Here is a 26,141-nt window from a genome sequence, read left to right as displayed (position 1 = left end):
AGGCGTGGCTCACTCCGCGATTTCGTCGCGTCGCTACAAGTACATGCGGCCCACACCAATTTTGGTGTCTAGCCATAGTAGTTGCCGCGCACCGCTACGGAACGGACGTCTGCTCGCGCTTGCGCCACCTAGCGGTCATATCTGTCGTAATCTCGAAATAGACGCGTTTTGTTTGAGCATAGAGTATTGGTTTGAGCAAAGCAATTCTTTGTATTTAAGTTTCTATCTAATACAGGATGTAACAAAAACAATTGGGATCCGTTTAAGAGAAAATTCGGTATCGTGTTGAGTTGATTGAGAATTAGTAATAGTATAATATTTATTTATTTATTTTTAGTTAGGTCTACAGTCAAATAACTATGAGACTTAATTTCCCCGCGACTTTGTCTGCGTAGAATGATATTTCCAAAGTTGTATAGCTCATCTATAGGATCCTACCATCTATGGTAGGTATTATTTATTAAAGCTATTGTCTGTGCTGGCCTATGTATAGCTAGGTTTAGACTAGCAAGAATTTGCATGCAATATCCGTTACATTGCCGACTACTGAGGTAAACTGCATTCAAAATGTTTATCAGATACCGCAATGTAATGAAAATTGCATGCAAGTTGTTGCTAGTCTAAACCTCGCTTACATGTTGCATTCGTATAATTCCTAATTTAATTTATTGAATAGCTGTATATCTTGCCAAATAAAAATTGTAAGACTATTATGCAGTTTTATTATCAATGCCGAAGTTTTCTCGAGGGGTATGATGTTCTACAGATGGGTTGTTCCACTTATTCCCACTAGTAAGCCAGTTTGTTTCCCAAATGTTTAAATAAAAAAATAGGTTACGCTCCATGGCTCGTTGGCAAACCTCGAGTTTTTTTTTTTTTTTTTTATTTATTTAATAGCCATTGTATGTGTACATGTAGGTACATCTCAAGGACTGGACTTCTGAGCTTTAGTCAAAGACCAAGTCTGTGTACCGTAGGTTAGAACTGTATGCACATGTCAGAAATACATCATCTGTGAAAATTTCAATCGTCTAGCTATCACGGTTCATGAGATACATTACATCCTGGTGACAGACAGACAGATGGACAGTGGTCTTAGTAATAAGGTCCCGTTTTAACCTTTGGGTACGGAACCCTAAAAACTGTAGGAAATAAGTTGCATTTTCTTTTATCATCCCTTTAACTCTTTTTCGACAATACATACCTATTTGTTATTGTAACTACGAATGTTCGCGCCCCTTTTCATTCGTTGTCATTCACATTCATCCATCTCGCTCACTCTTTCTTTCATAAATATATTCGACCTCATTTTCATATCACCCGCCTTTTTTGCCGACCTACTTAAACGCAGCTTTAACGCAATAACGAAAAGCAGAATAATTTGGAGGACTTCCGGTTCGAACGCCATCTTGATAGTAGCCTCGTGATTAATTCCTTTGTTTTTTGCTCATTAATATTGTTTAAAGTGTAATATCGATAGTTCTATTATACAATAATCTAATGTAGTAGTGTGCAGTGAATGGAGAATTAATCTCAAACCGTGTTTAATCACCATTTTGGAGTCAACGGCCGGTAGTCCACGTGCTTCTCGTAAAATCTAGCTATCGGTTTTACGAGACAACTACAACAACCACCGAACAGCGTCGTGCTCTAAGAGCATTTATTTTGTTCCTACCCTTTTACGTGACATTGGCTACGGGCAACACCGCCCTCAAGTCCTCACTCAAGTCCATCAAGAAAAGAAAGAGAAAGAATAATTTGAATAATCTGTCATTGCCAAAATTGTCAATCAAATAAAAACGCGTATTTTTCTTCGTGAAGATTAATACATTTTAAGAGAGTGATAAACGTGATGACGTGATGTGAAGGTGAGAACTGTGAGAAGAAATCGGAGGAAACACGAACCACAAAATTACAATAATATAACTCGGCGGCCGCCGCAACCGGACAGAATTTTATCGAGCAGGTAAGGTCGGCCCCATTAATTCATAGATTCATTCTCAGCCATAGCCCCTCTTTATCTTCGGGATGCGCTCCCGCTGGTCCTCCGAAATGGCGTCTACAACATAGGTATAGGATCAATTTGAAAAGTATATACAAAGACCATTTTTAACCCTCGTCGCAAAAGAGGGGTCTAAGTTTGTTCCTTCAACACTTTTTGTGTGAAAGTAAGTGTTTTGTAAATTTTGTATGAAAGTGAAAGTGTTTTGTAAGTGGGCAGGTATAGGCACTCGTCACTCATGTATGCACTACCTATATATAGCCGCGTCTATTCCGAGTCTCCCGTGCAACCTTACAGAATTATTGGATAATCGTGGCCGCAGTGCTCAGACTCGGTATAGTAGCAGTAGTGAGCAGTAGCATCGCAACAGTATTTGTAATTGACGAAATGATCCTTTCCTTTTTCATTTTCACATATTATTAAGGTACTAGCGCTAGCGATCCGGGTTGGAAGGTCAGATGGCAGTCGCTTTCGTAGAAACTAGGGCCTACGCCAATTCTCGGGATTAGTTGTCAAGCGAACCCCAGGCTCCCATGAGCCGTGGCAAAACGCCAACGCGAGGAAGATGATGATGATAAAGATGAAGATTGTTTAAACTTACTGTATTGTAACATTCGGTGTGCTGCTGTGGCCGTTGCACGCAGCCGGTATTCCCACGTGTGACGTGGCGTCAATCGTGTTGTTGTGCGACTGCCGCCATTATTGTTCCCATACTAATTATAGTTGCGAGGGCAGACTCTAAGCAAAACCTTAAAAGGCTCAATAGAAAAAAAGTAATTGTGTGGTTTTATGAAACCACGATGCAAGTGAAACTTTTTTTCGGATGGTAGGCATTTTCTGAAAATTATTCGATTTAGGGGTATTGAAATCGAGTTTTTAATCTTAACTTAATAAATATCCTCTAAATTATCTTACAAAAGGTCGCCCAACGCCAATGTAATTCAGCTACTCAACACGAAATGGCGCTGTAAAAAAAAACAAATGTGTGTGCGTGTAATCTTTACGCGTTACATTACGCGCGATTGAAGTACCTAAAACTTCTTTGACGTTTATCGCTATGTTGGCACGTGTGTCACTACTGAGCGTTACTTCCGTCAGAAAAAAAATCTAAGATATCCTCTAGTCGCGCCTAATGAAGTTTTACTTCAATACGCGAGTCAAGGACTAAAGAAACTAGGGCTCCCGGTATCCGTGTTACACGCCGAAACGTATACCCGTGTTCTTAAGCCCGGCGGTACTAAGAACCCGGTTTACACGGAACCGCCGGGATTCGAAAACGTTTCGAAGGAACGTTCCCAAGAAACGTATCTCAGACACGTATCTCCGTTTACACGGGTACTTAAGACCGTTCAGAACGGGTCCGAATTCTCCGAACCAGTTTGAGCCAATTGTACAATGGTAACAAGGTCCACTATTATTATGTTGACTTCAGATGAATTCGTTTGTCGTACGATTTTTAAAGTGAAGCTTTTATTCTATCGCCCCAATTTATTAGGTTAAGATTAAAACCGCGATTTTAATACCGTAAATCAAATTAATTTCCGATTTTTTTTAGTTAAATGCCTACAATCCGAAAAAAGTTTCACTTGCATCGTGGTTTCATAAAACCGCACAATTACTTTTTTTTTAATTGTTTTTAACCGTATTGATAAAACATAGGTACTGAGCCATCTTCCTAATCTTCCTATGTTTAATAGTAGGTATACATAATTTTTATTTTAAACTATTTATATCATTTAGTAAAACCGATTGCTTCTAAGCTAATTACAAAAATTTGATATCGATCATAGTTTTTTTTTATAATTACATAATGGTATAGTATTTTCGTTAATAAGAGGTGTGCAGACAGAATACAATATTAATTAAAAATAACAGTTTAATTATTTCGTGGTTATTTTTATCTCGGATCTATTACTGCTTTGCGAAAACAACAAACCTGCCAACGGCGCAAAAAGTTATTAGTAGGTACACAAAAGCGGGATTATCGAGTAATTTTACCCAAGAACCATAAAAACCCATACTACCTTGGATAACTTGCGATAATATTGCTAATTACATTAAGATAGATCTTTAAATTGGTAATCATTCATAATTCACATTGGTCACTTTCGCACTAGCGTTCAGGTAATAAACTTAAATGCGCACGTTGCCGACCGGTGGTCCATCCATCCATTGTTTTCCAATATCCTTTTGTTTGTCATCGTCGAAAACGTGTAGGTTCCCAAACTAATATCACAAGTGTCACCGCCAATTACAAGCTTTATGTCGTTGTAATAAGGTCAAAACATCTGCACAAGAAAATGTTTTCCATTGTTTTGTAGCTGCACCGCACTAAAAAGCGTTTTACTGCATGGTAAGAGGTACCTAAAGTAAAAACAATTAGAATTTATTGAGAAGGTGCAATTTTATCAAGTTGATTTAAAGTGTTTATTAATAACTATAGCGACCCGCCCCGGCTTCGCATGGAGAGTCAAGCATAATAAAATACATTCTGTAACAAGTATTCACTTCGGAAGCCTAATAATACTAAGAGTTCAATGACCATTTGTCTGTCACCACTCACTAGGCTGTATCTCATGAACCGTGATAGCTAGACAGTTGAAATTTTTACAGATGTATTTGTACGGAACCTTCGGTGGGCGAGTCTGACTCGCACTTGTCCGGTTTTTTTAGAAGTTAATAATGGGTTAATTATTCTTAAAATATAGACAGACAGCCATCGCGCACTTTTTTGTAGACCAATGAAAGAGAGACAAGTCCACCATACATTGATATCAAATAGATTGGGCAGCGTTTTCGATTAAGCCAGCGTGATTTTTTCTAACTTCATTAGCAAACATCGTCATATTTCTACCAATTTAAACAAAACCTTAACAAAATATACACATAAACATTCCCAAAGAAAAACTTCATTCATAGGTGAGGTCTTGTTATCGCGAACATACAGACAGACATACGGACCCGGCGGGGGACTTTGTTTTATAAGGTGTACCTACATTATATGACAAGAAATACAATTTCATATCATGTTCTTAAATTAAACTAAAAATAAAGAAGCAAGTTAAAATTGTATTTTTTTATAAATACTTACTTAATGCCAATTTCGAACATTAGTTTGACTTCCTGCCTACATACTAAACTAGATGGTTCTAATATTTTTTTAAATAGGTACTAGCAGGTTTTTTTATTATATTGCTAACCCGCAACGTAAAAAAAAGTAGCTATTTAAAGTGCTAATTAAAATACTATACTTTGATAAGAAGCGTGAATACTCTTAATACCTATTGCAAGCAAAAACTACCTGCTCAAGAAAGGAGTTTCTAAACCGTTTATTGAATTTCGACTCTATAACCCACGGAATAAGGTTAAATATGACAGAAACTCGTCATGAATATTTTGTCTATTCATTTGTAGCTGGCGTTCGTTCCTTCGCTACTATCGTCAAGGACGTGTCCGGAGCCACGGATAAATAAGATACGTATCTTCGAATACCCGTTTATCCGTGTACACGGGTCTTAACTACACGTTTCTTAATTAAACGTGTGGAACGGGCCAGAAAACCGTTTACGTATTATTCGGAAACGGGTATTCGAAACGTGTAAACGAAACACGGATTCGACCGCGAGCCCTAAAAGAAACCGGTATAAGTAAGCTCTCCGATTACGCATAGGTTGTTAAGGATCTCACGGTCATGTTAGACTGGGGCTCTCCAGATGTCTACACGCTTGCGAGTAGCCAACCGTTGGTAATTGTTTGATATAATCGTGACGGACGTGACGTTCGAAAACAAAAAGTCGTATGTACTGTTAACGTCCTATTATGACATAACTATTTGCCATTCACCTTAAAATTTGACAGATAGAAAGTTTTTGACGTATTAAACATTTTCACCTCAGCAGCTCGAACAAGGCTACTTTCGTCACTCCCTGGAGTGAGCAAAGTGCGACTTCGCTCGTGATTTAATTATAGAATCTTTCGTTTTCTCAGGACTCAATAAAAACCAACTTTCCTCGCTTGTTGCACAAATAACTATAGCGTATTTAAGTTAAGGTTAAGGTATACTGTCCTTCAAATTTTGTATGAAATTACAAGCAAATAGGTATCAGCCTTCGTGAATTAAGTATTGTAATACTTAGTCCGATAATGAAGCTTATTTTAAAGACTATAAACCAATAAAGTAGAATTTTACTAATGCTGTAATTCTGTAATGCTAAAGACAGACCAAAAAAATTGAGGCGTTAGAATTAAAATTTCACTTTAATTTTACTACTTACGTACCTAGTACCTACTCGTAAGCACACTATCTGGTTGTACTGCTGAATTGAATTTGTAATTTACAGTGCCCTTACAGGGTTCATAGCTGTCCTATATCCGAATGGAATACCTATGAAAGCAATAAATGATACTGATTAACTGAATGGGTTTTTAATTAAAAACACATTCTTATTGACTAGTGACATTTCAATTTAAGAATGCCGTGAACATTTCCAGTGGAGACATTCTAGTTAAGTGTTTGTGCCGATATTTAGATTCAGTTAATGATAGACAAGAAATTACGGCCCAAAGAATCTGGAATTTTCTGGACTCAACGGGCATTAGTTTAGTAATGAACTTTAAAGGGCCGTCACAATAGATCACTGCTTGGTCGACGTGACACTCAAAGGCCCACAACACCCCAACAATAATAATAGACAAGAATATAGAACCGATCAGGATCACTGAACATTCAGGTGAAAAGTCTTGGTTTTCCTCTTATTTTTTTGAGAAAAGCCTCGTGTTCCAAACGTCGTGTTAATTGATCTCTACACGCTCGGCCGTCTATAACTTCTTGTTTGGTAATCCCTAATTCCCGGCTTCGTAATAACAAAGAGGATATAATATAATATGATAGAGCGGAGTAAATTATGTAACCACAGTAAATTCACTGCCATCTATTTTTAAGTGTGTTAAAAATAATTAATGCAAATAAAATAAAAACATTTATCCATATATAAATACATTTTACGGTATTTTTAAACATCTTCATTTTTAGTTTTAATCGTGTGTCGATAGATGGCAGTGAATTTACTGTAGCTACAAAATTTAGGTACTATGACAGTACCGATCTATCCTATTCCTATTATATCCTCTTTGCTATAAGGAACGAATCTACAATTTTGATTGCATCTGCTTCCAATACTTCTTTATTATTTGAATAGGTTTTGTATTGGCTGCGATCAAAACTTGTTTGTAAGCGCTTGCACAATTGTTCACTAAAATTTCCTGTAATTTATGTAGGTATGTGATTGTCATTCAGTCGATCTACAACAAATATGCCTTGAGGCATTAAGTCCGCCATTTGTACGTTTAAAATAAATAATAAATAAACAAATATTTTTCAACAACACCAGCTCGTAAAGGCTCTCTCTTTAGTAAAATCCTTAAAAACTGATATAAAAGTTGTATTTTATCTACAAGAGTGGCATAGTAATTTGATGCTTTTAAGTTATTTCCTCATTTTAGCTGACAGAATAGACTTTTAATTTAAGTGTTGTTTTTAAATTATAAATATTGAGTACCTAGCTTTCATATGGATTTGATTTGTAATGCTTTAGTTATTATCTCAGGGGTATGTAAAAAGGTAAAATTATTAGCCGGTGGATGATACTTTTGGAACGTTGCTTTATCCGCTATTATATTAGTTTTAAGAGGTCAGTGTGAGATCAAAGGTCAACCTTTTCAATTAACAAGAAACTGAACGAACGAAACTATTTTACATATGTACACTAAATTCTGGATTGTTTTAGCTGTTTTATCTCTTAGAAATGCTTCGAAGTAATAACTGCTGTGTAACTATTTGAATTTAGCTGAACTGTTTAAATAGACTAAGTTTACGGTTGAAATGTTAACATATTTGATTAGCGGTTTGAGTTAATTTAGAAACACGCGTATTATGAGTAGGTATTATATGAAAATCTAAACATAAAACACAGTCAAGTTATTTAGATACTGAAAGTACCTACCTCTACCTGCACAGTCTTAAGGGGCCCACTGACTATTAGTCCGCCGGACGATATCGGCCTGTCAGTTAGAACACAAATTTGACAGTTCCGAACAACTGACAGGCCGATATCGTCCGGCGGACTGTTAGTCAGTGGGCCCCATTAAGGCATAAGGCCCCATTCGCACGAGAGCTTAAAAAGCGTTGCGTGTGCGACGCATCCATAAGTAAGAGCGAGAAGGCGATACCTCATTCTCGCTCTTACTTATGGGTACGTCACACACGCAACGCTTCTTAACCTCTCGTGCGAATGGGGCCTAAGGGTTGCATAAATTGGCATTCGATTTTAGATAATTCCCGGCTAAGTTGCCGACCTGCAACGAGTTTAATGGATCGATCAAATGCTAAAGTATATAGGTATTGTTGATCAAAAAGCACATGTATAACAAACAGGCACACTTCCAAGTACCTAAGTACCTTCATATCGTGACTACCTTCGTAAGTCCCCTTGTACTTGTAGAAGTAAAAATTTACTTCGAGTTTTGAACTCATATAGAAATAAACGAAAGTTCCAAATTCAAAAGCGCCAAATTTGCCCTGGGTTACGAGGCTCCATTGAAAAAAACTCGTATCTTGTTCTGTCAACCAAAAGAAAAATGTGGTAACTATGTATGAGATGCATACAGAGTTACTGCGTTTTAATCCTGAGTAGCAGTACGAGATACGAGATTTTATCACAGTACATAGTACGAAAACTAAATTGCTTACATTTAAACATTGACAAGCCTACACTAATAGAATCCCTCGTTACTCTCGGGATTCTATTATAAAATCCTTCGCTTCGTTTATGATTCAATGTGCGCCATTGTAACACAATCTACTATTTCAGTATTTTTGGGATGTAGGTCATACCTTTTACTTACTTTAGGTAATTCATTTCCGGCGTGTCATTTCGACGAGTAGACAGGTGTTGATAATGTCTTAGAACAAATATTTGTTATTGCGTGGGTAGGTATGTTTAGCTATACCTATTTATTTACCTATCTACATAATTACATTAATTACGTATAGCTCTAGTTAGTCGTGTGTTCGTTTATGTTTTATCCCTTTCTTGTAAATACATAAAGTGGAGTCCAGTGTTCGCAAGAAAGCTGAAGTACCTAGTACCTACACCTCTGCGGATGCTGGCAGTTTAAGTATATATAAAAAAGTTAATGTAGCTTCTTTTGTGTCTTTGCTTGTCAAACTTCACTTATTCATTTTCCATAAGAAAGATTAAACATATTATTTTACATTTTGGAGTTATTACTAATATAAACCCGTTAGACCAGTAAACATGGTCCTTCGAACCGGATATGAACCAGTGACCTATGGATGACGGGACTCCAGACGGGAATTAAATTGGTGTCAATCAAAAATCAAAAAATCGTCAAAATACCGGGGCCCCTACGCCATTTTAAAATTCATCCGGAAATCATACAAATACGTAAGTCAAAATGACAGATCCGCACTTGACAGACTGATCAACGTCACCCGGCGCGCCGCGGTGGTTTACTATGAAACTTTCCATACAATAAAATTTAGCGAACTCTTTAACGATGACAACGATGATAAGTTTAGTGCAACCGACCCTAAGACAAGGGGAAACACTCCTCCTTTCGGGCAAACTCGGCTCCGTTCGGCTCAGCTTCAGCAACTATTAGGGACGTCCCTTTGCGTGCACGACCACAGATAAGGTAATGACTTGAATTCTGACAACCCTAAATAGCCGAAAGGGATAGTGCCATACATTAGAAAGGGACAGCATGATTCGACCCTGAATCGCTGTCAAACTTCGGTTTTGTAGGAAGTGTCCTTTCTGTACGATAGTATTATTATTTATTCTGTGCTATAGGCCCCTAGTTTTTCCCGGGCAATGACGCGAGATAAAGATAAGAGTAAAGACGTATGTAAATGCATATTGTTTACTTTGTGGCTCCCTTTCAACTGATTACAATTCTGTTCAAAGTTTGTGCGTTTACTTTGCTAATTGAGGCCCGATTGTAGGCTTTTAGCAAATATCTACTAATTATTGTTTAAATACGTAGTTAAGCTAGCTACAATAGTTATTTGTGCAACAAGAGAGGAAAGTTGGTTTTTCTTGCGAGTTTTGATTTTGAGTCCCGAGTAAGCGAAAGATTCTATAATCGAATCACGAGCGAAGCGATTGATTCTAAGTTAGAATCTTGAGCGTAGCGAGGGACTCAAGAACACGAGATACCTAACACACTCGTAGTAATAATTTTGCTCTCGTGTGACACATATAATTTTACACCTCAGTAGTGAGAACATATTAAAGGTTAAACTGTATTTCGAATTTGTAATAGCCCCGAAGTATGAAGTGGCAGTTCATGGCCTTCACTAAATTAAAAAGCTACTTTGTTTCACTCCCTGGAGTGAGGAAAGTCGCACTTCCGTCACTCCCTAGAGTGAGGAAAGTCGCACTTTCTTCACTCCAGGGAGTGACGAAAGTAGGCTTGTTCGAGCTGTTGAGGTGAAAAATCATTTGCTTTCGAATGTTAGGAATTGGACATATTACATATTGTACATACCTAGTTATCTATTAAAATAATTCTATCTTTAACATCTAAGATATATCTGATATCAATTTAGATCACGACTAGTGTATTTGCCCCTCTAGACCTGAATAATTCCTAGATAATATACCTACATTAGCTACAAAGGATAGAATAACCTACACCATAAAAATCAGTAAAGGAAGCAATATTCTTGGCACCATCGTCGGTCTGCCGTGTCACCCGACCAAATCGAAAGGGCTAGAACATACGTTCGTATTGTCCTATTGTTGGTAGTATTGTATTTAGTCGGTTGTCAGGGTTGATGGCCGAGGTAAAGAGGTTAGTGGGCTTGTCTGTAAATAATGGAGTGTGTCACGCAAGATGGGTTCAGACTTCTAAGTGGGGTTGTTAGGAGTAGATTACTGGTTTACTTCAAATATTCAATTATAAGAATTACATAATGATAAAAGGGATGTTGACAATTTTTTAGAACTGTTCTCATTTTTTAGATAGACACGTAATTATCGCAAAATATTTCTTTAAAATTTTTATTCATTTATTTTTAATAAAAAATCGACTTTAATTAGTTTAATGTTTAAATTTCGCGAAAAACGCTTCAAACTGTCACGTGATCTGGATGACGTAACGATGTGATAAACAAACTGCTGTCAGTGCCAGAGGACCACTAGGTTTGACAACACAAAACAACACAGAACATAAGAACAAAACCGATAAACCTAATCGTAATGAAAATGGCTTTCAATGTCAACAACAATACGTGACCAGTTTATTTTGAGCTCCGATTTAGAGTTTTTAAAAGTCCCTGAGTCAAATAACGCAACGAGTAGGTAAAGTAATATCAACACAGCGTCGAATTATTGTGAATTACGTTCAGATTTTATCGCCCTTTGATATCAGCTAGTTCAAGGTTTCAAATTAAAGAGTTATATAAGTATATTTACCGTTTCTCCCTCTCCCAGCTAACGGAAGTGAGTCCCCCCACTTAATATGTGGTATTTTCTATAAAAAGGGACCTTATTGTCGATGGCGCGCGACGCTGTGCGGCTTAAGTGCCATCGACAATAAGGTCCCTTTTCATAGAAAATGCCCCATATATTTAAGGGGTGAGCGCTAGGCTAAAATTTGGAGTGTAATTTATAATAATTTATTAAACTAAATAGTAGATATCTAAGCTGATGTTAACATGTTGGTAAAGGATTTGAAACGACATATTTAAAATCTGATAAAAAAACTAACACAGTACTTATATAAATAAAAACTATTTATTTTTATGAAATTCCCGATCCCCTAAACTAAAAAACTTCTATTCCCTAATCTCAAATGAATACCGAGTAGGTATAGATACTAAAACATTAATAGGTAGGTATTACAGGACATTCTTACACAAATTGACTAACTTTTATTGTTTGCAAATTTCAAAATGGCAAACATATCTTCTTATTCCTATTTACCTTGAAGACATTATCATAGCACATTAATTTTAAAACAAAGTAAAACTAACAATCAACAAACATTTGTTATCTTTCTCTTATCTGACGTCTGAAGATGTCATCCGCGGTCATCTTTAAAAAAACAATCTGTCATATTTCCCGCGGATTCTGAGTCTGCGCTACGCATGCCCGTGGCTCAGTATTGAATGGATACGCGAACAGAGTTGTTCTATGGCCGTCTATTGATTTTATAACGCAACAGTGTCTTAATTTTGTACAGAACTACGTTTCACCCCAGTAAAACGTGTTGTGGGTTTACATGTTATAATAATTGTTAGTAAAAACAGTGCCTTTGTCAAGTGTTATTGATACTACGCCGAAATATAAAAGGTGAGTAAAGTAGGTCAGTTCATTGATAACCTTTTTTTCCATTTTCAGCTCATTTTAAATAAGGAACGATTACTCATAGACAGTTTTTGACTTTTCGGAGCCGTTTACGCGCTCTTTATTTTTTTTCACAAAAACGTTTTGCTACGGAGGTTGAATGGGTATAAATGTTTTTATTTACAGCATGGGGTATTGATTCCCGGTGTATCGGTGCCTGGCACGGTGATTTACCGTTTTATTGTGCTATTCAAGTGTCCGAATAAATTAATGTACGCATTTTGTATAAATCTTGTCCCATTAAGACTCAATTCTGATTTAATGACTGTATATTAAGTAATATAGTCCTCTATTAGCTATCCCTCTCTGAGTCAAATGACATACTAATGTCATTTGACCCGGAGAGTAAATAATAGTATTTTATACAATCGTAATATAATGGAGAGCTTTTCAGTCGAGTACCGTTTTAAGGCCACGAACCTTGCTGAGTGGCCTTATTGGGTACAAGATTGAAAAGCTTGATTATATCACTATTGTATACAATACTTTTTCTACAAGTCAACAAAAATAATACTTTAAACTAGTAGAATCATATAGGTAAACAAACCAAAAGTATACAGCTAAGATACGCGAGCAGCCGCTTAACTTCATACTCGTACGCGCCCCGGCCACCGGGGCCCGGCGGGTTGATCAACGACACCTTCTCGTAACTCATGAGGCCCTGGTACCTGCTCCTTGCTAAATTCAATTTTTAGACAGTTTTTTTCACGATTTTGGCCACCGTAGGCTATAGAGACTAACAAGCAACGCTAAGCGGTTTTCGTAGTCTATGGATGTTGCTAGATTAAGGGTGTCACATGCACGTTTCTGACTTATGAAGCAATTGTTTCTACTATACCACCTAAAATAAATAATAAATTTGAGCTATCGTTTCGTTTCGTCCTTTTGACCGCGGCGAGCTGTGATTGGTCAATTTATAGTTGACTAAAGCGTTTCGAAATGAATATTATAGTTGATTTGGGAGCCCATACATGAAAAGTACCCAATTACAGTTTGGTATACGAAATCTTAATTCAACCATTACAGTCGATGAGTAGAAAAATATGTTTTTCTATTCCAGCACTCTTATTTGTATATTAATATAAATGATTGCCAGTGAGATCGAAATCAACTTCATAAAAAGCATGGCGCGGCGGTTCTTAAAGATATTCATACAATATCAACTGTTATTTTGTTTTTTAATTCTGACTCATAGGCAACGATCTACAAAACAATATTTACTTGATTTTATTTTTTTCTACTCAGTACTTTTATTTGTCGTATAAAGGGTCGTGCACACATCTTTAAAGCCCTACCTTATAGTTGTCAAGACATGTCTTTAGTCTATTCCCGGCATAGACATAGTATATACAAGTAGTTATAGACGCGCCACCGAGCGACCGGGGGAAGAATATTCATATAAAATTTGGGCAGCATAGGATTTTTTCTCTTTCACTCTCATAAATTTCGGTATTTCGCCATCACCTTACATATGATGCCACCCGGTCGGTGATAAGGACAAAGCATAGCGCTATTTTCTCTTTCCTCTTATAGGAATCGCAATAAGACTATATTTCTCTATCAAAGAATGTCAGGCCCTCGAATCCCGGCCGTCATGACATGACATTTGCTACGTCACTGCGCTTCCGTAGCCCTTATCAAAATGACACTAATTGACAGCTTTTCAATATTGTGTCCCTGAAATTAAACGGCGTTCGAAGGCCTTATGTTTCCGTTTTATAATTGTAGTTCTTATTATAAATAAAAATGTACCCTAGATGGTAATTTTATTTTCACCTCAGCAGCTCGAACAAGCCTACTTTCGTCACTCCCTGGAGTGAGGAAAGTGCGACTTTCCGAACTCCGGGGAGTGAAACAAAGTAGCTTTTTAATTTAGTGAAGGCCACGAACTGCCACCTCATACTTCTATTACAAATTGTTTTTTTTTTCTTTTCTGTCTTATTGTCTATATATTATTCTGTGCAATTATGGGTATGAAATGAAAGCTAGAGAAAAAAACCATTTCAAAAATATAGGTAAGTAGGTTTTTTGTTTTTATAATAATTCCTCTTGTTTTATGCACATACATACATACATACTAGCTTTTGCCCGCGTCTTCGTCTGCGTGGAGTTAGTAATTTGGGTAGCTTATTTTTTACCCAATCTGCTTTTTATCGATGCCCCATACAAACTTCCACCCCCCTGTTCACCCCCTTAAAGGATGATTTCTGAGGTAACTACCCTATGTCCTTCCCCGGGACTCAAACTATCTCTATACCAAATTTCAACTAAATCGGTTCAGCGGTTTAAGCGTGAAGAGGTAACAGACAGACAGACACACACTTTCGCATTTATAATATTAGTATGGAGAATGGATCTACCTTCCAAACACTTCAATTTTGTTTGAATTTTGATCAAAACGTTGTTTTTCCTATAACCTTCATATTCTTGCAAAATTTGGCCTTAACCTTCTCGCATATTTATATATGTAAATAATTTACTTGTTTAAAACATGCGCATTGAATAATGGAGAACCTCTTAAATAGTATTATGTTTTACATAATTATTATTCGATAATGTTAAACAAATTTTGATATAAACATTTCTTTTAGGTTATAAAAATTTGGATGTGGGTTTCATTTCGCTCTATTTCACGGTTTTTCCTGAATCGAAAAATTGTTATTGCATCTTTTTAGGGTTCCGTAACGAAAATGTTACTTTTCTTATAGTTGCGTCATGTCCTTCTGTCCGTCCGTCCGTCCATCTGCCAGTTTTTTCGTATGTCATAGTCATTTTACAACTGTCTACTTATCACGGTTCATGAGATATAGCCTGGTGACAGACAGACAGACGGACAGAGGAGTCTTAGTAATACCCTTTGGGTACGGAACCCTCAAAAAAGCAAAATAATAATCGGAATCTCAATTGATTTAAAAGAGAAAGCAATATTCATATGAAAATAATACAACAGCTTTGTAGAGCTTCTATGTATTTGGTCGGGTACCTACGCACTTATAGTCTGGCAAACGAAATTTGTCAGTAGAGATTTGTCAGTAGTGAATAAAAACAAAAAAAACTACAGATATTCATTCCTTTCCTTTTGGATGCTAGTACTAGCGCAAGACAAAGACAGTAAGTATGAAGTCTGTTTGAAATGAGACAGCCCCAGGCCAAACTACATTTATTGAAACCAACATGGACGTGCCAAAATCATTTTCTACTATTTATGCTAAAAATAAATGCGTCAATGTATCGACACTATTGACCTAAACACACACACGTCTTTTATTTTTTAACATTATTAAAATATATTTTATAGTAAGTTTGTCAACTGGCTATGAATTGCAATAAAGATAGTGATACGTCACATCAAGTAGTCAAAACATGTTTACCACGATACCACGCTACGTAATGTAAATAGGCTATCAAAATAATGATGCGTATTCCGTGTATTTTTATAGCGCGCGCGCAGTTATAGTTCAAGATCATCGATCGAGAGCTGAAAACATAGACCTAGTACTATTATGTGTTATACGCGTGCGCCCGTGAGGGACAGAATACACGCAATGCGACAAAATTAAAAACACGTTTTAACATACCAAAAATTTAGTTATTTGTTACCCACCATAAACCATATTAAATTTACGGTGGGAAATAAAAAAATGTGAGGGCAAACAGTAATAGAGCTTTCTCTGCTACTCCTACTCAAAGTTCCATAAGTGCATCTCGTTTCATCTTTATATTATTGTACCTCTATGGCTAAAAAGCTAAATATTGATAAAGCTTATAAACCGCGTCATATTTTACAATATGATATAATATTGATATTAAACAGAAAGGTGTTACAAAAAATAAAATGGCTTTAGCGGGACTACATACCTACAGCGGTATTTGAAATCGCAACATCTACTACGGGGTCTCTATTGTTTGACATAATTATTGAAAGTCATAATGAAATGATTGTCATAATATCATTAGTCATAATTTGGTTTTTCTCAGAAACGCGTAACTTTTCAGGATTGCCATAAAACAAACCTAACCTAACCTAACCTATCTATAGGATAACCCGAGGAAAATCCTGAAAAATTGACGGTTTCAGAATTATGACTAATGATAATATGACAATCATTACATTATGACTTTCAATAATTATGCCAAACAAAGGGACCCCGCTACATGTCGTTATTCATATTCATATTTTATTGATAAGATTAAATTTTACTAAATGATATGACAATCATTACATTATGACTTTCAATAATTATGCCAAACAAAGGGACCCCGCTACATGTCGTTATTCATATTCATATTTTATTGATAAGATCAAATTTTACTAAATGTTGACATAGACGTTTGCTCTTAACACTCCACGTTATTCTATTTTTTTTAAATGTTAGAGATACTTATTTGGTATACTTAATGAATATGAATATGATGTGGTAATAACGTGATTGAATATATTATTAAGCTATTGGACAAAATACACACAGCTGCAAACTTGCATACCCATAGTCCCATAGTATATAAATGGAATTCATTCATAAAGCCAACCCACCAACGGAGCGGCAGTTGACGTGCACTAGGGTTCACATCGCCCTTACCCACTTTACGAGTTATCGCCCGGGATGCTAATGGTCATGGAAATCTCTTCCTGGCTCGCTTGCTCTAATATTAATTATTTCTAAAATTAGCCGCCCCATTTCGACGAAACAACATGGAGGCCAATCCAAACTTACACTGTGACATCAAAAGGATATTTAAAGTATTTAAACATCATTTATATATCATCTTGATGACACAATATCAAATTGAATTGGCCTTGCTCCTGTATATTGCTATATTGTTCTTTCAAACTACAACAAGCCCTCAACAATCTGGATATTTTAGGTCAAACTGTTGTCAGCTCGCAATATCCTATTTCGGGTCCAGATATTTTGCGCAGTTATAAGTTTATACCCTCAATAAATATGTTTAATATCGCGATCTTCGGTGAAACTAAAAATATCCTTCAGTAAAAATAAATATCTTTCCAGTCGGGTCCGAATCCGGCAGATGCTAACGTTTTTATGAGGGCTTCTTATAATAATTTATACACCGTGCACCGCTGTAACCTGACATTAAATTTAATGTTTAGGGTTCGGTACTTCAACAGGAAAAAATGAAACCCTTTTTTATATGCTTAAACATGGTAATTAAATACAGATGTTATAAATTAATTGATTTAGTATCACATGTTTAGCCAAAAAATTGCAGGCAAATTTTAAAACTAAATAAGAATCTTAAAATTAATATAAAAGTATAAATTGATTAATTTAACATGCAAGTCACAAAACTTTTTTTAATAACAAGTCACCTAAAGTTTAAATATTACATTATATACATTCAAAGTATATTATTAAATAATCGATTAAGTATTATAATTATATTATAACATCACTTTGTTGTCCGTCCGTTCTTCTGTCTGTCTGTCTGTCTGTCTGTCTGTCTGTCTGTCAAGACCCTTTCCGGTCAATTCGAACAACGTGATAATTACTAGATACTAGATCTAATAGATTACGATATAGTTTAGTTTTCAACTAGTTATCATTTGCAGTTCGATTCGAGAAACCAATTGTCATTTCACGCTACAAACGTTTTGGGATATCCATTAGATATCCATTGGATGTCTAAGTAATATCTTAGGCAAATCTTAAATCGTTCAAGAGGACATTCAGAATCGCGGAAATGTCAAATTTGACATGACTTTCTTAAATATCTCGTTATCTTCGGATGGCTTTTCTCTACCACCAGCTTGGGATCCTGTAGTCCACCTGATAAAGGAGCAAGCGAGACATAGACTGTGAGACCGTAGTGTTGGATGATGCTGGACATTCTGATGTTTTGAAAAGATGTGTCCCGCCGAGTTTGTTGCCGGTCCCATATTGGGATACCCTCCTACAATTTAGGAGGGAATTAAATCTTCTCGGGTCCGTGGTGTAGGGTTGGAGCCGGCATAGTTTTTTATCGCGTATATATATATATATATCTTTACTTGAAAAATAATTATAGTGTATAACTAGCCTTATGAACCGATTTTGCATGTACAACCAGCCTTAAAGTTTGTAGTCTATGATTGTTCATTATTTTAGTATGTGGGTATTTTTGCATTTTGTAATTTTTCCTCAGTCACCCGTTGACCACGAACGCTGTAAAGAGTTCGAAACGTCGGGATGTATTATAAATTCAATATACGCGATATAATCCGTTTTCATAGTTTTATCTCGTTATCGTTTCTGTTATTGTTCGAAATGGCCTGTTTATCTCGGGAACGCGTGGAGGTATCGAGTTGAAATAAAAACATAACTGATACTAAAAATATAAATAATCAGGTCTACAGTCCTTTGAAGCTGTGTTTTTTTTTTACGTTAACGAAAAAAAAGACGCCGCCGTTTATACGGCGGCGGTATATTTCGACACTCAAGAGTAGTAACGCATTGGACCGCACTTGGTAACGCATTGGACCGGCAATCCAAGGATGTGGGTTCGAGTCCCACGTTGACCAGAGTTGATCATCGTTGATTTTTTCATTGTGATTGACATCTGTATATACAATTTATAGACTCTCAAGAGAATCAACATTTATAGGGTACTTCCTGTTGTCCTAGAATTATCAAATTTAGCAAGATAATATTGTCTTACACTAAAAGTGGAGGGAAAAATCTAAAAACTATAAAATTGTAAAAAAATAAGTTAAATTTGTACGGAACCCTCGGTGGGCGAGTCCGACTTGCACTTGTCCGGATTTATTTTGAATTTATGTCGGCTTCTTCATCTGCGTATACTTAGTATTTCCATAAACCACTGCCATACTAAAATTCACCATATATTCTATGACCTTTTTCGGGAATCGTTACGAAATTTCATTACAATCCAACACGTAGTTTTAAAATGAGAACGAAACAACGTTTGTATGGGAAGGTGAAATTCGGCCGAGCTTGCCGGGGACTCACAACTAAAAAAAATTCTAGCTACAACTATAATCAATCACTAAACAACGAATGTAAATCGCCAGATCGATGGTAACAAAACAAGCTATATTTAGACTGATCTTTTATTCATTTCTTCGTCTGTCGGACGTGTACCTAATTACTTTACTATTGAATAAATAACGGTATTCATTGACGCTGTCGCGCGTATTTATTGTTGATGGTGTGGATATTTGATACCGTAAAATGGGGTGAGTAGGAGCAAAAGTGACATTCAAACCTCGATAACATTTTATTTTTACATATGTAAACTGAATGGTGTATGTAATAAGTGTTCCGGACGTTTGTATTTTAGTTTTTATTTTATTTTGGGTAGTTCCATTTCATAACTTTGACGATAAACAGGAAAAACCACCTCACCCCGTAGTCCCTCGTAATTGGGGTGAGATGGGTTTTCATACAAAGGTGATTTTGGAAGATTGTTCGATCGTTTTTTTTTTATTATGAGTATTACTATAGCTCCTATTAAATTGAAATACATTATTTTTGTAGCAGTAGCCCTAAAAACCCATCTCACCCCCTTTCAAACCTTCTCTCCCCATTCATAACTTAACTCTCCCCGCGAAACCTACTCACCCCATTTTACGGTATATGAATTTTGAGAATTGGGGGAAAACACAAAAGACGGAACTATAAGGCTAGCACTGTCAAAAAGTTATTAGATCTCTTGTAGAGCCAAGCTTCTAACTCTACAATTAAGCCCTAACTTCACAAACTCTACACCTTAGCCACATTTTAATGTAAAATGTTGCCAAGACGAAATCATAAGGCTCGCACTGTCAAAAAGTTATCACATCTCTTGTAGAGCCAAGCTTCTAACTCTACAATTAAGCCCTAACTTCACAAACACTACACCTTAGTCAAAATATGTGCCTTGGCCGTTTCGTTCGTGATTTTGAGGTTGAAAACTATTCTATATCCTTCCCCATCACAAAAACTATCTACATACCAAATTTCAACTAAATCAGTTCAACTCAGCAACTTGGGTGTGCCAAATTAACAACTTTTATGCCAAAATTACCACTTGGCAACATTTTTCTGTTAACGCTATCCCGTTTATTATATTAGCAGCTTTTCGACTTTCAAGAAGCAACTTCAAATTCACAATACCTCATTGTTATTCAATCAAGTTAACGTAGGAACCTCATTAATATTTCAAACGGGCCAATCAATAGTTATTGGCTTCATAACTACCTGAACATAATGTGTTGTATGTGTGTGTGTGTGTGTGTGTGTGTGTGTGTGTGGAAGGAAATCATAAGCATGAATATTTGATGCCAACGAGCTTCAATGTTATGAATATGAAAATACCTACTTTGGACTCTTTGGAGTGAGTTATGTTTAAGCAGTTTTGTGAACATCGCTGGTCGCATAAGCTTAAGCGGGTCTCTATTGTGTGACATAATTATTGAAAGTCATAATGTAATGATTGTAAAAAAAAAAGATTGTCATATTATCATTAGTCATAATTTGGTTTTTCTCAGAAACTCGTAATTTTTCAGGATTGCCATAAAACAAACCTAACCTAACCTAACCTATATATAGGATAACCCGAGGAAAATCTTGAAAAGTTAACGGTTTCAGAATTATGACTAATGATAATATGACAATCATTACATTATGACTTTCAATAATTATGTCAAACAAAGGGACCCCGCTTAAGCACTTCTCCACTACCTGCATCCTAAGGCACATAGTGCGTTTTATTTTAATTAATAAAAACCCTCGTCATCTTGGTACCTGTCTTTAATTTGCTACACCCTATTGAGGCCTATCTATCTGCCCCCTCACAAATAGAGCTTTCCATATTACCGTAAAACGGGGTGAGTAGGGTTCGCAGGGAGAGTTGGCTTATGAATGGGGCGAGAAGGGATGAAAGGGGGGTGAGATGGGTTTTTAAGGCTACTGCTACAAAAATAATGTATTCCAATTTAAAATAGAGCTATAGTAATACTCATATTTAAAAAAAACGATCCAACAATCTTCCAAAATCACCTTTGTATGAAATCTCATCTCACCCCAATTACGAGGGACTACGGGGCGAGGAGGGATTTCCTGTTTATCGTCAAAGTTATGAAAAGGAACTTCCCAAAATAAAATAAAAACTAAAATACAAACTTCTTATTATTCACAACGACGGGACTTAATCGCGTAAAATAAGTTTTAAATTCACCTCCGACGTTTCGAGGACTGCGTTGTCCCCGTGGTCTCGGAAAAGACTGGCTCAAGTTGACATCAACATCTTCTAGGCGCGCGAGTTTTTCGAACTACCCGCACTTGGTCTTGTTTATTAACTTGAACGTTTTGCGCACTAGGTCTTCTCCGAGACCACGAGGACAACGCCGTCCTCGAAACGTCGGAGGTGAATTTAAAACTTATTTTACGCGATTAAGTCCCGTCGTTGTGAATAAGAATGAGTAAAAATCGTGAATGTTTAAATCAGTGTAAAATACAAACGTCCGGAACACTTATTATATACACCATTCAGTTTGCATATGTAAAAATAAAATGTTTTTGAGTTTTGAATGTCAGTTTTGTTCCTACTCACCCCATTTTACGGTACGTAAGTTTTATTCACTAGTAGCCTCAATATGTAATATGGTACTACACGGCAAGGATTTTAGCGTATTCACGCTAGGTATTAGGTATTCACCTAATCTGAAGATTATTACGGATTACGAAGTAATTGTAATCCAATTTGGTAAACATTACATGTATTCGTTAGATTACTGAATAGATAGGCCTTGCGTCAGGCTCAGCTGGTGTTTAATGCAGGTTTAAAAAGACAAGAATTTTAAGGTTGCGTACCCGAAATGTGAAAAATGGTACTTTTAAGTGTCCGTTGTTCGCAGTGGCGAAAACTACATCTGCATGTGTTTTCAGCATAAAATCAGACAACTAGAGAACGATATTTTCTGAAAACTGTCGAAAGTAAGTTAAACTGTCACAAACTTTAGAAAAAGCTTTATAAAGTGAATGTATTTTCGAGAAAAAGTTTTAATATTCTAAACATTGATTAATTACACTTTAGCATGCACTGAAACGCTACTAACTAGGTGTCTGTGTTTCGGGTTTTATAAAATCAATCAAATCGAGTGAACGATTTTTATGTCAATTCTAAAGACACCCTGTATAACCTTTGTGTAAAGCACATGCAAATATATGATTTTACGGTCACAAGTTGTAAACTATGAACATGAACCAACACAGCAAATTAAAATCAAATAAACACCAAATTAAAGTTCAGAGCTAAATATATTAACCATTAATACCTATTGAAAACGCACAACAAGCCAAGCGTTACCTTCGTATCACTGTAGGTACCTTTTGAATTTCAGTTCTAAATATAATAATATATAGTCGAGTTTTGAACGTGTTGAGTAAGTAATATACGAGCTTTGAGATGTTACAGTATTCCCAATTCCCAATGTGCTGTAGTTTGAGAAATGGAATCGTAAATGAGCAGTTTGCGTAATTCGCACCTATTTTAATGCATTCAGTAAAGAAAGAAAGAAAAGAAAGAAAAAGCATTTATTAGCACAACATAACAAGACTAAAACTAGAAATAATTAAACAGAATGAGGTTGCGCTAAATGGTCCTTACTCAGCTTGGTGTCACGGTGTGAGCCAACATGGCATACTCCGCGACGCTGATTTTCAGTAAGGCCCAGTACTAACCATAAAATTAGTATAGTAGTTATAGACATGAAACTGAGCGACCAGGGGTAAGAGAAAGACATATTCATGTATTGACAGTTTAATGTATGGCAGCATAATCCTTTTTCTCTTTCAATTATAAATTTCGGTATTTCGCCATCGCCTCCTACCTATGCTGCCATAACCCGACCATGAAAAAAAACCCGGTCGGTGATAAGGACAAAGCATGGCACAATTTTCTCTTTCCTCTTATAGGAATCGCAATAAGACTATCTTTCTCTATCAAAGAGTGTCAGGCCCTTGGTACTAACTGTACTTGAACTGAAATGTCAAATCATTTGTCATGATTTCAATTAATTTTGATAGCTGACGGCTTTGCTTCGTAGGTAGCTTCGACGAAAAGTAAACTTTTTGATAAAAGAATCCTATGATATTAGGAAAAGTCTGAAAATTTACGAAAAACTTTTAAAGACAAATAAACACACAAGCGTTTGTATTTGTACATAGTATTTGGATCGAAAATTTCATGTTATATTTAAAACGACGCGCCCCGGCTTCGCACGGGTAGTTCATCTAATTTACACAAAACCTTTACAAATTATACATATAAACCTTCCTCTTGAATCACTCTATATATTAAAAAAAAACCCGGCCAAGTGCGAGTCGGACTCGCGTTCCAAGGGTTCCGTACATTACACAATTTAAACAATGTATTTTTTATGTGAAACGTGAGTAAAATATCTAAAAAACCCGTAGGGGTCGGATCAAAAACTAAATAATTAAGCCCGACTCACGCTTGACGCACATTTCTAATAGGTTTTCCTGTAATCTATAGGTAAAAATCTATTTAGTGTATTTTTTTCAAAATTTTAGACCCGTAGTTTCGGAGATAAAGGGGGGCGGGAATGGTAATTTTTTGCCTATTTTCTTGAATAACTTCTAAGCTGTTAATCCTAAAATTTAAAAAAAAATATATTTGAGATTCTCACAATGAGCTCTTTCATTTGATATGTAACACGACATAGTTTGAAAAACTATTTTATTTAATTTATATTTATATTTATTCAACATTACATGTCATGTGCATTACAAAAGATGTTAGTTACAGGTAGTTGGTACATGACACCCTCATTTACCCCCCAAAAGTGGCCACTATGTTTAAAATTAATTTGATTACGTTACATGTCCGTCTTTGGGTCACAAACTTACATATGTGTACCAAATTTCAACTAAATTGGTCCAGTAGTTTCGGAGAAAATAGGCTGTGACAGACGGACAGACAGACAGACAGACAGACGCACGAGTGATCCTATAAGGGTTCCGTTTTTTCCTTTTGAGGTACGGAACCCTAAAAACGCATCAAAATTCGTTGAGTAGTTTTAAAGATCTAAGCATACATAGAGACAGATGGACAGACAGCGGAAAGCGACTTTATACTATACTATACTATGTAGTGATAGTGATATCGTAATCAACTAAAACTTATACCAATAAAAAGTAAAGTTTTATGTCAAGGTACTAAGGTACCGACGTTACTGTTTAACATTCGCGTCTGAAAAATTTATAGCATTGTCATCCTCACGTGCAACCAAGGACATTTGGCAAATTTTATGCGCATCTTTATTTAGGCGGTCCGGAATCGATCGAGTAACCCTCCAGCATTGTACAAGCTTAAGTACATCCCCACTCCACAATCCATACGATGTTTGGCTCGCGGTGGCGTCTCAACATGCCACAACGATAAATTAACTTTTTACCGATACGAATACGGTACAACAGTCCGCCGAAGTCGCTCGGAGAGCACGCTTGTTTTCACCAGCTCTCAAACTGGCCGCTAAAGAAAGGCCTGAAGTACTCTTCCGAGCCCAGAGCGTCAGCCTATCTGAACGCCCCAAGTCCAACTATGCACGTACCGTTCGCAGCGCGGACCCCACTAGACTTAGGTGTGATAAACAATTCTTCCCACATCGACCCCCATCCGTCGACAAAAAGAAACCAAAACCAACCAAAGTCATGGTCAAACAACAAAAACGAAAACCCATCGAAAAAATCCCGTGCGCGATTTCCATCCAAACCCTCTCTATACCGATGAAATACGCCGACACCCATTCAACCTCCACGCAACATAGAATCGATAGTCACAACAAAACTAAGTCTTCTAATCCCCCTAAACAGGTCGGCGAGAAGAGGCTGTGTCAAACGAACGGCGGGAAAGAGACGGAGAACAAGCTGCTGGTACAGATCAGCGAAGCCGAACAAGTGTCGGACTTTGAAAGGATTCTTAATTCTAATGCAATATTGTGTGAGCGCCGCAGACACGTGTGGCGCAGTGTCGCCGCGCCGACGCCTGCCTCAGCCCATCGGCCGCGGTCCTCTTACTCCCTCCGCTCCGTGAGCCAGGCCTACCACTACCTCTTCAGGCAGCACGAGGACTCGCTCCAGCCGCTCATCGACCACTACCGGCAGACTCTCGCCACCGACAACGAAAGCTTAGGGAACAACTTAGACAATCTTAACGACTTACAAGAGTTCTACGAGGATGACCACACCTTAAATAAGGAAATCGAAACAGCGACTGACGAACTTATCACAGAGGAAATTCAGGAGGAGCCGCGTGGAAAGCGCGGAAACTTCAATGTTAACTTGGCCGGTCTTATCGATCTTCACGTGACTGGGGAAGCGTGCTCGCCGGTGCCACACGAGACCGATCCGTCGCCGGACGTCGACCGGCCCGGGACCGACGACGAGGAGGAATGGCTCACACCGAGCATGAGCGCGCCCGATGACCAACAAGAGAATCGCGACTCCGTCGACTGTCTCGCACAAAACTTGAACGGCGTGAAGCTGGGCGATGCGAAAGTTCCGACGATAACGTTTAATAACTGTTCAGACGGAGGTAGAAGCGAGCTGCCGCATAATAAGAACGTCGTCATCCATCTGGCTGTGCCCTCCATTGATTGCATTGATGAGACGCGCCCGCCGATGTGACCTTAGCCCCGCTTGATTAAATCGTTGCCGACGCTCGCGCTCGCCGCGCGTTTCTAT

At 37.1% G+C, this 26,141-nt stretch overlaps 3 protein-coding genes across 4 annotated transcripts in view; all 3 read left to right on the top strand.

The window, feature by feature from the left end:
* The window catches only part of LOC134749941 (retinol dehydrogenase 12-like), a 463,382-nt gene that overhangs the window by 229,308 nt on the left and 207,933 nt on the right, over positions 1-26,141 (top strand). The gene's annotated exons all lie outside the window — the stretch shown is intronic.
* LOC134749944 (alpha-tocopherol transfer protein-like) overlaps positions 1-26,141 on the top strand; it is a 214,942-nt gene that overhangs the window by 45,357 nt on the left and 143,444 nt on the right. The gene's annotated exons all lie outside the window — the stretch shown is intronic.
* On the top strand, positions 24,581-26,084 carry LOC134749943 (uncharacterized). Its single transcript, XM_063684972.1, has one exon. It carries the CDS (start codon positions 25,110-25,112, stop codon positions 26,082-26,084), a length of 975 nt encoding a protein of 324 aa, XP_063541042.1. The 5' UTR covers positions 24,581-25,109.

Source organism: Cydia strobilella, chromosome 19 (assembly GCF_947568885.1).
Source record: "Cydia strobilella chromosome 19, ilCydStro3.1, whole genome shotgun sequence".
In the NCBI taxonomy this organism is placed as follows: domain Eukaryota; kingdom Metazoa; phylum Arthropoda; class Insecta; order Lepidoptera; family Tortricidae; genus Cydia; species Cydia strobilella.
This window is presented reverse-complemented; position numbering and strand designations above follow the sequence as displayed.